The 13339-nt window shown below is 40.1% G+C and overlaps 1 protein-coding gene across 1 annotated transcript in view; it reads left to right on the forward strand.

Annotated features, from left to right (window-relative positions):
• Positions 1–13339, forward strand: part of LOC113162805 (interleukin-1 receptor accessory protein-like 1) — a 207946-nt gene that overhangs the window by 173102 nt on the left and 21505 nt on the right. The window contains exon 7 of the mRNA XM_026361017.1: positions 7902–8034. Coding sequence (XP_026216802.1) covers positions 7902–8034 — 133 coding nt within the window. The remainder of the gene's footprint in view (positions 1–7901; positions 8035–13339) is intronic.

Here is a 13339-nt window from a genome sequence, read left to right on the forward strand (position 1 = left end):
ACATAGCGTGGTACTACGTAGCTGATATTCAGTGGCTGAAATATTGTTATTGATTCAGTTTGCTAGTTAGCATTAGCACATCTACCTGCAAATGCCATATTTAAATTGTGCAAGAACATATAGGTTCTTGACTGACTATAACATGAGTAGTCAGCTAACAGAAAATAAATCCACAATACCAATGTGATTGATTCAACATTCACATTACACAGTCACTTATCTTTTGATCTCCACACAGATTTTTCAGAGAACATCCCAGTACATGCATTTTTACACTACCGTTGGAGCACTTTAATGTAAACCCAATTCTCTACTTTTTTCTGCTTCTCCCTGGAGAAATGTGATGCAATGATTTCCAAACTCACTAACACCAGCTCCCTCTCTCCCTCCCTCCTTCCTACCTTCCTCCTGCAGCTAGATTTGAGGTGATAAGTTACAGCAGCTTTTCCTCCTGCTTTTTGAAACCTGTTCCAGTCATTCACTTCATGTTGCTGCCTCGGTAAAGCCGCTGCCCACACTTTCTTGTTCATTCAGCTCACGTGCGCTGCAGATATCCCACATGGTGCCTCCTGAAACGTTAGGAAAAGCACCTAGAGTCCCTGTCGCTCTGCTGTGTCCCGTTTTCATTACATGGACTCCCCAGGAGAGAGTATGGATATAACAGCACTCCTTGTTCTCTACTCATTACTCTTTCTTTTTCTGTGTCTCCTCTGCTCTCTCTCTCACTGAGCTCAGTAAGCTGTCTTGATCTTTGCTGGTGAGTTTCTCCACTAGACAATTTAGAGACTAGATGTTTTTCCACTCATGGCTATTCTACTGCAATAAGGTGCATCCTGTCAATGCTTTTGTGAACCCATGAGCATGTGGCCACAGAGTGAAACATGCTTTGTTCTTCCAGTTTTGTGACAGTTGTTTTGGGAAGGCCAGGTTGTTCTTTGTGCAAAGCCAGATCCATATGTCCAAATACACGCTTCTAGGATTACAAATGTCAAATAACCTGGTTCTTGTGCCACAGACACGGTTAAACTAGGTGAGCAACAGCGTGCACTAGTTTTTCCATGGGACTTGATAAACATAGAATCAGTCTTCCATTGCCAGACTGCCAGATATGTGACAGACTATACCAATAACCTGACAAATTGTTGTGCCTAACACTCATTTCCATTCTGGACAGTGGACCAATCCATTTCTACAATGACATTTTGTCATCTGATCCTATCATAAAAACATTTTTGATGCCATGAATTTCATTTCAGCATCTGAAATGTAAGATAGGATTTTTAGGTTTTTGTACATGACTGCCACTGATTTTTTTTTTAGAATATGCTGGTGTAAATAACACTTCTACACTGCTGGCTTACAAATGAAATTGACTGGAAGTAGAAACAGCATTTCATAGATTCAACAGCTCCTGAAAATCAGCCTCACAACTGCCATTACTTGTAACATATCAGAATTGCCAAGCAAATTCAAATCTGCACAAAGAAGTCTGGATGGAGAAACATTTTTTAGTAGTTATGTCCCATTTTGCTCACGTAACTTTAGTTTGCAGTCAAGCGCCACACTGGAACAGAGTACATGAAGGCTTACGCCATCTGGAGGTAGAGAATAATTCAGATCCCATGGACAATAGTTAAGAAAATAATTCATTGAAAGCACTTCTAAAGTGGGCTCCAGCTGAGCACTTAACCACAGGGAGCTTCAGCTAGGAAATAGGACGGTTGGGGATGTGAGCATGCTTGAAAGGTGACCCAGCAAGGTCTCGAGAAACCTGCTATTTAGTGCCCTCAGTGTCTTTGTCTCATTGTGCATCTTTCTGTTTTTCCTCCCTCGCTACCACATTTTCCATTTTCCTCCTCTCTCTGGCCCTCCATTAGTAGCTAAACTACATGGTGCTGCTTAAAGCATTCTCTAGACAGTGTCCTTGTTCTACATTAAACCCAACAGGTGTCCCCTTTCTGCTTGCGTATCACTACACCAAAGCCCAGTGAACATCCAGGTTCTGTCGGTATCCAGTCCCCACCCTTCTCACTGTGAAGGAAGCTTTGGTATCAGTTTTGTTTCCTCAGCTGACAGCAGTCTACTCCATTTTCACTATATTTGGAACAGCAACAACATTTATAAGATATATTTTTGTTAAGGAAATATTACAAATAACATAATTATATTACTACATGTAAATCCTTCACAATAGCATACAAAAGCTTTAGGAAAAGCATTGTCATCCTCTGACACTTGTAGTATAGCTTGTTTCCTCCTTTCAACATGGCATTTGTCTAATGTTTTGTGAAGTACCCTTTAAGTGTTTCATTAATGTCTAATGAGCCATTCATTATGAGAATTCAACTGTGACTTCTCCATGCAAGATTATAAGCAACACAAGGTTTAACATTGGTAATGATTCTTTCACTAGATTGGGCAGCAATAATAGGCGCTGCTTTTGTGCTAAAGAACATTGTATTATAAGAATATCAATGCAAAGAGTGGGTGTTGATCTTTGCAAATGTCATGCTCCATTCACAAGGCTCGTATTGGACTTGTTATTCACTCAACCTCTAGCCTGTATGTTTCCTAGTGCCCTGCGATATTCAACAGTAATACCTTATTTAATTTCTAGACACAACTTGTCCCTGGCAAAAGTAACGCAGAGCAGAGAAAATTGTAATTTCACAACACGTCATTGAACATTGCCTATTATGATTACCACATGTTAACTTGCTTATGAAATTCAGAAAAGAATTTTAAACATTGCATTGTGTCTCTGTCTGTTTTACCCGCATTAATCAAAGGGAGCGGCGGCAGCAGTTTGTCTGCTTAGCGATAATGAGGTGTAAAGCCAAGTATGAATAACAAGAGATTGACCATACGCGAGTGGAACTTAGCGAAATGAATAGTGAACACAGCACACTCAGTGGCTGCCTTAAATGCGTGATTGGAGAGGCATGGGGTGTAATAAACAAAACAATGTGAATGCTGAACAGAGAGACAATTAAACCACCACATCTGGCAACGTGATGTGAGTGGGTACCCAGCCTCTGCAATTATAGGGCTCCATCATGGCTGTAACCCTTCACTGCCCGGATGTTAAAGACAATGCTCGCTCCTTTCAGAGGCTGTAAACATTTTCAGGAATTACTTCATGTTGCCCGGATGACCCACTGAATCTGGGAAACCCCTTCAGCCATCAATAATCATATTATCTACCTAATCATATTCCCCCTTTTTCTCCTTCCAGATCAGTCACTCACTATCCTGCTGATCACAAGCCACAGGGCAATCTTCAAGTCCTTTTATGTAGAGCCCAGCCTCTTGCATTAAAGAGAGGACTAATTAGAGAGTAGCGGGAATGTCATTTCATCTGGATGAAGGAAAAAAAAAAAAGAGTTTTCCACCGCCAACGCTTCAAGTGTCATTCTGATATTTTGTGAAGAGGTTTTGGTTGAGCTTTAAAAGCACTGGCTGTTTACCTTGTCCTTAGCTAAGACTTTTTATGGTTAAAGAAATATCTTTTGACATTTTATGTCAATAAATTTAAATGTACAAATGGGGGAAAAAATTAAAGGAAAAACCAACACAGGGTGACTGAACCTAGAACTGCTTCAGTGCTCGTGTACTTGGACTTTCCGAGCCTCTTCCAGAGAGCGTTTCATACTCATCAAACCAGTCGGTGAACCATGATGCCCTGAAGAGAAACATCTGTACTTTACTTATTTATCATGACTTTTACTCTCAGTTTTTACTAATCTGTATTTGAATATCAGTATATTGTATTTCAACCTAGCTAAGGATGACGATCGAAGGTCATTTGTTACACTTACTTATAGAATACGAATATATGATGTTTTGCTTTAGATAGATAAGATTTTGACTTCCCATGCAACAGTTTTCCAGCTTTGGGTCATACTTTTTCAACTTCAACTATAATGTCCACTTAAAGCTCCAATATGCATCTTAATCTAGTACTAACATGAGAACAACAATCAGTTTTCCGTACTTTGCTCTGACACCCTTTCCTTGCCTCAGCTCTGCTGAACTCTGCTATGCTAATGTACTTTAAAATTACAACAAATAAGAATGCTCTATAAAATACTAATCAAGTTGAAGAAATATAATTTGTTAGTTAATCAATCATCATTTAGTAGCTGTTGTAGAACTATTCACCATATCAGATGATTTCTCTCAGCACATTGGATTTGAACGGTTCTGTTGGAATTCTAGTTGCTCAAATTTCCATTTTTCCAAGCACTTTGATATGAGTAAAGCTGCTCATTGAACCTTGTAATGAGATTTATTTTCGTTGTTTTAAGTACAATAATTAACTTTAAATCCAAATAGTGTGTTTAAATGCGTGTTTCTTCTACCAAAACTTTCAGGCAGCCATTGGTGTCCATTAATATCAATAATATGTAAAAGCCACTTGCACTGGAACTCGCTTGCAGATTACCCATCATTTGTACAGTGTGCTGTTCTTGAGCAGCATTATTTGTTTGTAATTACCAGTTTCTTGATTGTTTTCCATACATGAAGCTACATATAAGTATCCTTGTTGCTGTTAGGATTGCAAAAGCTTTGTCTTGTCCCTCTCTGAAGTATTACTCCCGCTAGCTGCAGGGCTTAATTTATTCAAGGCAGTTAAAAGCTAGAAAAAAGAGGCTTCGCTACTCAAGAGCTGGATTGTTTGGATCTGAATGGGAAATGCTGGTAGATTAACTCGACATGGACAGTGCACACACTGCATGCAGATGTACTGATCTGTAATCTATGTAATCTTCAGAGCACAGGGAGATGCGATACTCTACCTTCACTCTTGCTGGGTAGTCTTTCGGTTCTCCGTGAAGACTGATTTGTTCTCACCCTTGAGTGTGATTTCTGTGTCTAGCTAGTATGCCCTCTTTGTCTCATGCTGTATAAAATGCAGAGAAATGCATGCTGCATAGCTTCTACTCTGTTTGTTTAGCCACGGGAGTCTTTGCTGACGTCTCCGTCCTGCAGCCACAGCATCTGAGAGAGATGCCCTAGAGGTGCAGGAAGATAAGAGAGAGGAGACAATCGCATTAGGACTGACTTTACCTCCCTCACCAAGATCAGAGGTTGGGCTGTGAATGTTAGAATCTGTGCGTGTAAATCCCTGAATGACTGTTTGTGCATTTCCCACACTGAGAGCACAACCTCTGCCTGTGCAGTCTTAGTTGCTCGCAGTAAAGCCGGTACAAATTAACATGACGTTGTTAAGGGAATAACGTGCAGCCATATGCATGATGAGCCCTTTGGAATAAGTGTTGGAGAGTGACACCGGCTGTTGTCAGCACAGCAGTGGAGCTGTCAGTGCTACAGTACAACATGCTGTTCGAATCCATAGGTGAAGCCTCTTGACATCAAAGGTGGCACACAAAAGGATCTGTTTCCTTTTACTGTTGTCTGCACCTGTCAAAATAGTGTGTTTTGTTTTGTTTTTTTATTGTTGTTGTTTTATGTGCTCCTCCTGCATACCGGCCCTCCTGCTTTGTAGCACCACAGAGACCCCTGGTGGAATTGGCAAGTGTAACAGTGTGTGTGTGTGTGTGTGTGTGTGTGTGTGTGTGTGTGTGTGTGTGTGTGTGTGTGTGTGTGTGTGTGTGTGTGTGTGTTTGTGTTGATGTGTGGTCCAGGAAAGATACCAGCATCCTCAAAACACATTCCCTCTGTGCCTTTTACTCTCTCACACACACTCACCACCCTTATCTCTCAGCTGTGGACAATGTTTTTGTTGAGCCATGAGACAAAATGCAAAACCATCCTCCAACTCGGGGCCTTTTTGTGATTCTCCAAACCAGATTTTCTCTGTTAACGCCTTAGCTATCATTTGAGCATGCTATACTGCACTAGAGGGCCGAATTAGAGCAGGCCTTGGTAAAATAAAATCCCTATTATCTTTGAACTAGCAAGTACCCAATTATACGCCGCAGTTATCTTCCATCTCACAGACTTCTGAGTCCTCGCCACAGGGCCAGTGAGCAAGTAGTGCTAATGAAGAGATGCTGAATCACCTTTTTGCCTTCCTGGACACACAACTGGTGAAGCCTCCTTGATCACCATTGGCCTTTTTTTCATGGATCAGAGTCATTCCCCAGCTTTGATGATGTGGTTCTTTTTTCGTCCTCTTTGTTGAGCCTGTCGCAGCACAGGCCACACACTCGTGGATGTGCCATCAGCTGTAGCGTGTGTGAAAGAAGAAGGAGAGATCTTTAATCCGAGACAGAGAGAGAAAAGGTTTAAAAGGGGTTTATCTGTCTCCAGTCACGTAGGATATGCGTTCAAAATGAGCCGAGCAGAGAGAGAGAACTCCTCCTGGTGCGAAGGCAGGGGGTTTGTCTGTTGATATGTGTTTTCTGTGAACTTTCCTACCCCTCTGTTCTCATAGTTCTGATCGTCACTGGAAGCCAACATCACACTGCCTGCTAATACAAAAAATGCCCTCTTTTCAGTTTTCTTCAAGTCTTGCTTTTGCTAACCGGGACTTCAGTAGCTTTTATTTCCAGCACTTGGGTTACAGCTTCAGATGCTACTGTATATGTGCCTCAACCTCAGCTATTAGTCAGTAACACCACTCTCATCAGCATTGCAAAAAAACTGCCTGTGCTGGACAGTGGCCAATAAAATGTAAAATATTCTTATATGAACATAATGGAGCTCTAAGCCATCTAAAGAACCAGATATTTAACTCGGCATCGTTTAGTGAGCAAGTGGATGATGGACAAAATACATTTTAGCATTGTTTCTTGGCTGCTGTGTAAATGTGTAAATAGCCAACCATGTTTAACATACTCACCTGTCTTTTCCACTTCTTTTTCTCACTCATCTTTCTTTCTTTTTGCCTCTGATATGATAGTAGTATGTAGGTTTCCACTTCACTTGTCACTTAGCCACTTCTTTGCCCATCCTCAAGTGGTTTGCTAAATAACCGCTATTACCAAGTAGTCTGTTTGGAACCCTTTTCCTAACTTCCCCTTGTGTGTCACTTGAGAATTCAAAAAGGATGCAATTTCTGTGAGTTAATCCAGCAATGGCACTGCAGCTTAGACCCCTTTATTTTCTTATGATAGGATATGTTACCAATAATATCTGTGTAGTTTTTAAGAATGAAACATGATCAGACTCTAGTTCACTGGTCTCATAAGGGTCAACAGCATCCCCTCATCATCAGTATAACTGAGTCAATAATGAGTAAATTCACTCCGGCTTGTTTTTAAAAAGAACAAATCAATGTGAATTGTCTGTTTTTCCTATGCGATGGGCACAAATCACTGTCCTTACTTTTGTTTCGATTTTCTTGAAGTTCCTCCTGCAAAATACAGTGATTGAAATTTAAAAGTAGGTCTCACAGAGAACGGGAAGAGTATAAGAGCTTTTATGACACAGTGGTGTTGCAAGATTGCAGTGAAAAAGAGTTCAAGAGAGTGTTTTAAAATTTAAGAGACCTTCAGTAAATGTATCTAGGGTCTGGGGTGTTTCAAGATGGCACCTCTGGAGACCTCTGGAGAATTGAAGAGGCTATTGTTGAGTTTTTGAAGAATAAAAACTGGCTTGTCCTCCTCATTCAGGAGTGTGGTGTGGTATTAAACATTTGAATAGACAGTTGATAGTAGGAGCATTTTGGTGTGCCATTACTGTTTTATGACTCCCCCCGCTGCTTTCCTATATGGTACTGATCACGAGGAGATCAAGGTGCAACTCTCTGTGTCAAACAACACTGTGTAGCAGAATAATACGAAACATGCAATCAAAACTGTGAACATATTCACTGTATGAACTTTATAGTTCATACATTTCTTGTCATGTTTAAACATCTGGATATTTTCCAATAGCAAAGAGACGCACAGGTTCATGCAGTGTTACCTCATATCACTCCTTATCTCCCATAGGAAACCCAGTCAACCTGACGTGCAGAGCGTTCTTTGGTTACAGCGGTGATGTCAGTCCACTTATCTACTGGATGAAGGGGGAGAAGTTCATCGAGGATCTAGATGAGGAGCGCGTCCAGGAGAGTGACATCAAGTAAGTTCAAGTAACTTCAGGCAAAGAATGATTTTGAGTTTTAATGTTGATGTACTTGATGTTGATAAAAATCCAATAAGGGTGAATATTATCTGAGCTAGTTAATATTACAGAGCTTGAACAGCATTTAACAAATTCATGAAACAATGCTAACCGCTTCAATATCAGAACCCCAGGGCTGAACTGGTAAACACCTATTTAAACAACTGTGCAACCACACATCAATACACTAAACAATAAAAGGAACCCTGATATTCATGAATGCTTTATGTGACTGTTTTAATAATTCACATAGCTATAGTCTGCGTTCTTTATCAAGTACAATATAAATGCACAATTCAGCCATTGCTCCATGAGTGAGCAGCAATTACTTTCCACTGAAATATTAGTGGATGCAGTAATAGCAGAACAGCACAACAATCAGAAACTCCAACTGAATGTCTGTGTTAGCCTCCTTTTCTCTTTGGGTGACTTCCATCTGTTGGCTCACACTCTCATCACAGGAAACAGAGGTCTGCTTATTCCAAAATCAGCCAGGCCACAATCTGCCTGAACCTAGGTAGCATCCAACAGAGCCATCTAATCTAATCGGGTAGTTTTTTTGGAAAAGAGGACCACTCTGTTTTATATATAGTGTGTGTGTGTATATATATATATCAAATATGTCTTTAGGTATAATAAATATTTATTTAAAACAACATACATGCTTCTGTGCAGTGTGTACTAAAGTATGTACTAATAGAAAAAGCAGAAGAGGAGAAATGTTGTTTTAGCTTGAAAACACTGACAGAAGGAACTCATCCAGTGTATTTTAACAGAGTGCAGTAGAGGCAACATGCACCATTGAATTTACCAACCCAGTTACAGTTGATATACTGTATTATCAGGTTATTTAAGGCATATACTTTTGTCAGAAATGTCTACATACTGCACAAACTGTAGCATTAAACCAATCCAAGGTCATAGCCTTCCAGTTTGATGGACTGACATAAGCAGAATACATTCACTTTGTACCACACCATTGTTTTTCTAAGGTGATGAGCTGATCTCTAGACGGTAAAGATCAATCAGAGGGAGCAGAGTGATCATTTTCAATGTGTGAAACCATGGAGATGCTCCTGTTAGCAGTAGACAGCTGTTTGATCAACTTTCTCTGATCAAATATCACAAGCAACAAACAGACTGTTTTATTTATTATATTTCATCCTTGATTATCATCAGATTACAAAATAAAGTGGGAGCGAAGATATTACTTGACGGACATCCAAGTGGGAAAGGTGTTGCCTCCACATTAACATAAAGTAGCTGAATGCCATGTATATGTGCAGTGTTTTTGTTTTCAGTCTCAGAGATGTTAGAAAGAAGTAAGCTACAGATGATGTCTCTTTATTGAAGAGGAAACTCGAGATGGGTTTCTTTGCACTACAGCAATTACCAGTGTATTAGGAAAATAAGGAGAAGGCAGAGAGACAAAGTCAAAAGGAAATGCTTCACTTTTAGTAGCATCCATGTAAATAGTTTAGGTTTCATTCATCCTGAATGAAACCTAAACTATTTTAGGTTTCATTCAGGATGAATGAAACCTAAAATAAATGAAAATAATTTCATTGTATTCCCGGCGAGGTTGTGTATTATCGACACTAACGAGGACACAGCTGTAGTTGGCGTTGATTTTTTTTCATTATTTTTCAATGTTTTAAGCATTACACATGTAATTCCTTTCCTTTCCGTCATTTCTGTTGCATTTGGCTGAAAGCAAAAAAATCAGATAGAGACAGATACAATATCTTTAATGTCGACAAGTAAAACTTTGCTGATATTGCTTAGTCTTAGAAAAGATTTTTAATCTGGGTAAATAACCTCTTTAAGAGACATGTTGATAGTAGCCATTAACAAGACATAGACATATTTTTATGCAGCAAGCACTTTGGTATATCTGTTTAATTACAAATAGAGTAGAGTAGAGTAGAATAGAGTGAGAACACCAATGCTAATATCAACAGTGATCTATGATTATATGCATCATCCATTGATGAATGTGCTTATTTTACCTCGCGTAGGTACAGTGGGCAGTGTGAAACTAGTGCAGCAATGGTGGACTCCAGTAACCCTAACCCTACACACGTGGCTATTGTCGAAAAAGCTACTTGCCATAAATAATATCAAAACAGGATTTGATTTTATAAATATATAATCACTGATAATTATTTGTTTAGCAAGATAATTCTGCTAAGGCTTCTATTGTGAAATACAGTGCATACTCTACATCACACACCCTTTCACCTGCCAGTTCTACTCCTCTGGCGGACCACACGAGTGACTAGAAATTCTTTGTTGTCGACAAATGCCATCTAATGAAAAGGTTAACTGTAAGCAGCATGACAAGGCTGGTAGGAGAGTTAGCAGCTCAGCCAGTGACCTGGCATTTCAAGATGTCTCTATTAGCCTGCTAGCTCTCTCCATCCAGCTCTCAGCAACCGCTCTCTGTCGTGAAGGACACCAGGCCAATTAAAGCCTACAGGATTTAGGGGGGTACGGAGGAGGACGGCAGCAGGTGGCAGCATCGGGTGGGTGGTATAATAAATATTAGACGGAAGGATATGCTTTCATAAGATAGTCAGAAGAGGTAACAAGCCAAGGGATCAAAGCTATGACCCTGAGCTGCTTTGTGTGGGTAAAGGAGGCTTGTGTGAAAACAGCAAGTGCTCACGTGGTTTAAGTTTTTGAGGTGTATTTTTGTAGTGTGCCACCACGTGATACCATCTACCTCCATGTGTTTTTATTTATTTTATTTTTTGTTCCCATTTGAATGTGCACCACTTCAAACCCACTCCCTGACATCATTCCACGAGCTTTTAGCTTTGAAATGGAAATTAATCACACAGGAGTATTCCCTGAAGGGCTGCCTGCAATACATGAAATGGAGCTTTTGGCACAGTGTTTCACCACTGAGATTCCGGGTTGATATAAAAATTTGTGGCGGCAGAACAAGACGTCACGGATCTCAGAGGTGAAGTCGCAGCGTGGAATACAGACATAAAGGCCATGCTGCTGGAGTTTAAAACCAAAAGAGGTTTCACTCTCTGGTGAAGGGCTATGCAGAACCCTTTTGAGCAGCAGTTCAAGTGTAAAATTTCATTTTCTGACTCTAATTAATGCTCCTACTCATATATTCATGGGAAATCTAGTAGGGAAATCCAGTATAAGCATTCTTAGACCATACTTAGACCAGCTTTCTGGGTTTTCAGATGAGACACATGACCAGGTTGCATTCTAAGCCCCTGCTTGCTGAGTCTGTGTCTACAATTTTGCTTTCAGGTCTCTGTAAAAGAATCAGCTCTGCACTGATTTAGATAGGGTGCCATTTGAAGAGGTGTCAGAAGACGAGCAGACAGCAAGAAAAATAACACAGCCGGTGAGGTGTTCAGAAATAAAGTAAACCATGTCAAAATGATGCAGGGAGATACTGTAATATATACATGGCTTACAGGTCATAGACACAATGATATGATCCTATGTGATTCTGCTGGAGCACTTTTGAAAAAGCTGTTTTTGACCACTAAGGTGTTGGTTTGTATTTGGAGTATCCTGTATAAATATTCTGTGTGTTTCCTTGAGCATCTTAGTGCGTACTGTGGCATGGCCTTCTTCTCATTGTAAACAGCATCAAAGATCCAGGTCCTCCTTCCACCTGCACGACACCGGTTGACCTTTGCACAATGTTTAAACGCACCACCAACCAGATGTTTGTGTTCTAGCTTCTTGATCCCTTTTTTTTTTCCAGGAACACATACTTTCTCTAACTCACACTCGTCGTGTCACACACAGATATTCCTCCACTCAACATTTCATTATAAACAATGTGTCTTTTTGGAAACAAAGATTGATTTTATGTGCTTTGTTAACACCTACAGTGTTCCAGTTCACTCTATGTTGTGTCACACATGGGTGCTACCCCTTTAAAAAGCCATCAGCATGGATCTATATCCCAACCTTGTGGAGCGTCATGTCTCCGCCTGACTGGCCACACAATGGAGAAGGTTGAGTGTTAGAAGAGCTCAGAGGAATTAAGAGAAAAGGCTAAATTAATATCCCTGTCACATACATGCTCACACAAGCTTTAACCCAGGAAGTAACCTTTATGTTTCCATGCAGAAGACCCGTTTAAAAAGTACTACTTCATACTGTAATTAGTTTTTATGGAGCAAAATGATTACCTCTAATGGTTCTTCATTGTGCATGGTCAATAAAAGAAATTTCACTGTGATATTTTCTATGTGGGATACCAATTATTGCCAGCACTTTGTAAAGCTAATGTAAGATATTGCCATGGCAGCAGTGGTTGTATTGTAGTTTATCTTCATCTTCCCAGCCCTTCACAATCTGCTTTGTTTAGTCCATTCATTGATCAACAAGAATTAGATGAGTTTATATTCAGATGCCCCGCGGCAGGCAGCAGATGAATGCCCAAGTGGCACTCATACCTTTTCACACTATTAGCCCCATGCATCATTTAACAGGGGCTTGAAATAGCTGCAATTTTTGTAACCTTAAAAAGAGTATCTGCTCATATATCATTCCCGCTTTTGCTTTTCTCCAGTCTAGCAGGAGAGACTCACCTCTTCCATCATTGTTGTTCTGTTTTTCTCTTCTTATCACAGAGGTAATTTTGCCACTTTGACTACATTTTGGGTTTTTGTTTTTTTTGGTGGGGGGTTATTTTTTCAAAGACGTTTAGCCAAACCTCGGCTTTAAGAAGCCAGTTTACTCCATCAGAACTACTGTACTTGTAGCCTGCTCGGGGTTGTTCTGCTTCTGTCAGTGTTTGTTTAATATGCACAACTATGGGCACTACCACAAGTCTTCCTGGAGAGACTGAGCTGAAAATGTGTACCACAACCCCCAACAATATTTTCTGGTCTCTCATCTCAGAGGCTAACATCAACATTTTTTTTTATCAGCACCTTAGTTTCACTTTCTTACAGCTTCTACCAGCTAGACTCCAATAAAGAAGAATATAGTACATCTTGACATTTTGGTTTTGGTGTCATCTACACCTGGTTGATTGTTTGCATTGTCAGTGGTTGTTATTGAAGCCAGTTCACTTCAGCCTAAAGAAGGAAGACCATTAAAACAAAGAGGAAACAGATGAACACAACCGTGCAACAGTAAAGTGCTTCAAGTCATTGTCACTGTCACTAATAGTCAATGCAGTGACTTCAAGTTTTTTCTATGTGCGTTTTTGTGATGTAGTGGAATCTGGAAAATGGCTGAAATGGATTTAACAGAAACATCAAAAGAGTTT

The sequence above is a fragment of the Anabas testudineus genome, chromosome 2 (genome assembly GCF_900324465.2).
Source record: "Anabas testudineus chromosome 2, fAnaTes1.2, whole genome shotgun sequence".
NCBI lineage: Eukaryota > Metazoa > Chordata > Actinopteri > Anabantiformes > Anabantidae > Anabas > Anabas testudineus.